Source organism: Acanthamoeba castellanii (assembly GCF_000313135.1).
Source record: "Acanthamoeba castellanii str. Neff unplaced genomic scaffold scf7180000084618, whole genome shotgun sequence".
Lineage (NCBI taxonomy): Eukaryota > Discosea > Longamoebia > Acanthamoebidae > Acanthamoeba > Acanthamoeba castellanii.
Genome location: NW_004457632.1, coordinates 155,700 through 156,805, shown reverse-complemented (window position 1 = coordinate 156,805; position 1,106 = coordinate 155,700). Strand labels below are relative to the sequence as shown.

Below are 1,106 nucleotides of genomic sequence, written 5' to 3'. Positions count from 1 at the left end.
CATCCTTTCTCGTTGTGCCAAAGGTGCAGAACGCCTGCAGCATCATAGTGGCACGAGCTGCAGTGAGCGAGCGAAAGACCGAAAGAGGAAGTGGCTGGTGCGTGACTGGTCTACGTACGACGTCGTGGTCCTTGAACGAGTCGGCATGCTGCTCCATTTCGTCCATGTTCACCACTACCTGCTCCACCTTGTCTGCACCGTCGACGGAACAAGAGGGCCGCCAAGGTGAGAGCTTGGCCCAAGCGTAAGCGCAGACAGGCGGTATGTCGCACCGCTTTGGAACTCATCGGCCTGGCGCCTGTTGATGAGGGTTATGCGGCTCCACTTGGGCGACTCAATCAGCTCGCGCACCAGTTCCTGTGCCGAAGGAGTGCATGTGTGGGAAAAAAGGATCTACCAATGCATACTGCATGCTTCTGCCGTAGTTTTCAGTGATTGAGAGATTTGAGTGGGATGCGCGTACCCTGCCTGTGGCACCCGTGCCGCCCAGTACTATCGCGCGCCAGCCCTTCATCTCTTCCTTGTGTGCGCTCTCTTCCTCCATCAGCTTTATGAAAGATTGGGAAAAAAATATGTTGTTTTGTTATTTTTTTTTGTTTTTTATTTTTATTTTGGTTTTCGTTGGCTTGCCCGAAAAAACGCTCACGCCAATTCTGTGGCCGTACGGAAAGAACCGCCCGGTCCACGGATTTGGCGGCTCCATCGTTGGTTGGTTTTGATTCTTGAAGAACGAAAGGAAGCAGAGGATGGAGATGAACCCGAGCACGAGCGTAACGGGCAAGCGGCCGAGGGAGGAAGAGGTTGCGACGAACGGAAAGGGAAGCGAAAATGGAAATGCTGAGGCCAAGGTGTCGAAGATTGAAGAGAACACCACGCCTCACCAACAGCTCTCGGTCGCGGTAACCACCTCGCCCTCTCTCGATGGAGAGAAGAAGATCGTGAGAGTGTGGGCAGATGGTTGCTTCGATATGATGCACTTTGGTCACGCCAATGCTCTGCGCCAGGTACGCATCTCACTCACTCACTTTGATCTCGTTGCACTTCTCACAAATCAATGCAATTAATTTTTGCAGGCGAGATCTCTGGGCGATTATCTTGTGGTGGGC

The 1,106-nt window shown here is 52.9% G+C and overlaps 2 protein-coding genes across 2 annotated transcripts; one reads left to right on the top strand and one right to left on the bottom strand.

Moving 5' to 3' along the window:
* Positions 1-42: 42 nt before the first annotated feature.
* On the bottom strand, positions 43-514 carry ACA1_082000 (HIV1 Tat interactive protein, putative; the record flags this gene model as incomplete). The annotated part of the gene is made up of 4 exons (XM_004367723.1): positions 43-57; positions 119-192; positions 273-357; positions 464-514. The coding sequence occupies 4 exons, from the start codon at positions 512-514 to the stop codon at positions 43-45; spliced, it is 225 nt and encodes a 74-aa protein (XP_004367780.1).
* Positions 515-746: 232 nt separating this feature from the next.
* ACA1_081990 (uncharacterized protein) lies at positions 747-1,064 on the top strand (the record flags this gene model as incomplete). Its single annotated transcript, XM_004367722.1, has 2 exons — positions 747-899; positions 1,005-1,064. The coding sequence occupies 2 exons, from the start codon at positions 747-749 to the stop codon at positions 1,062-1,064; spliced, it is 213 nt and encodes a 70-aa protein (XP_004367779.1).
* Positions 1,065-1,106: the final 42 nt, after the last annotated feature.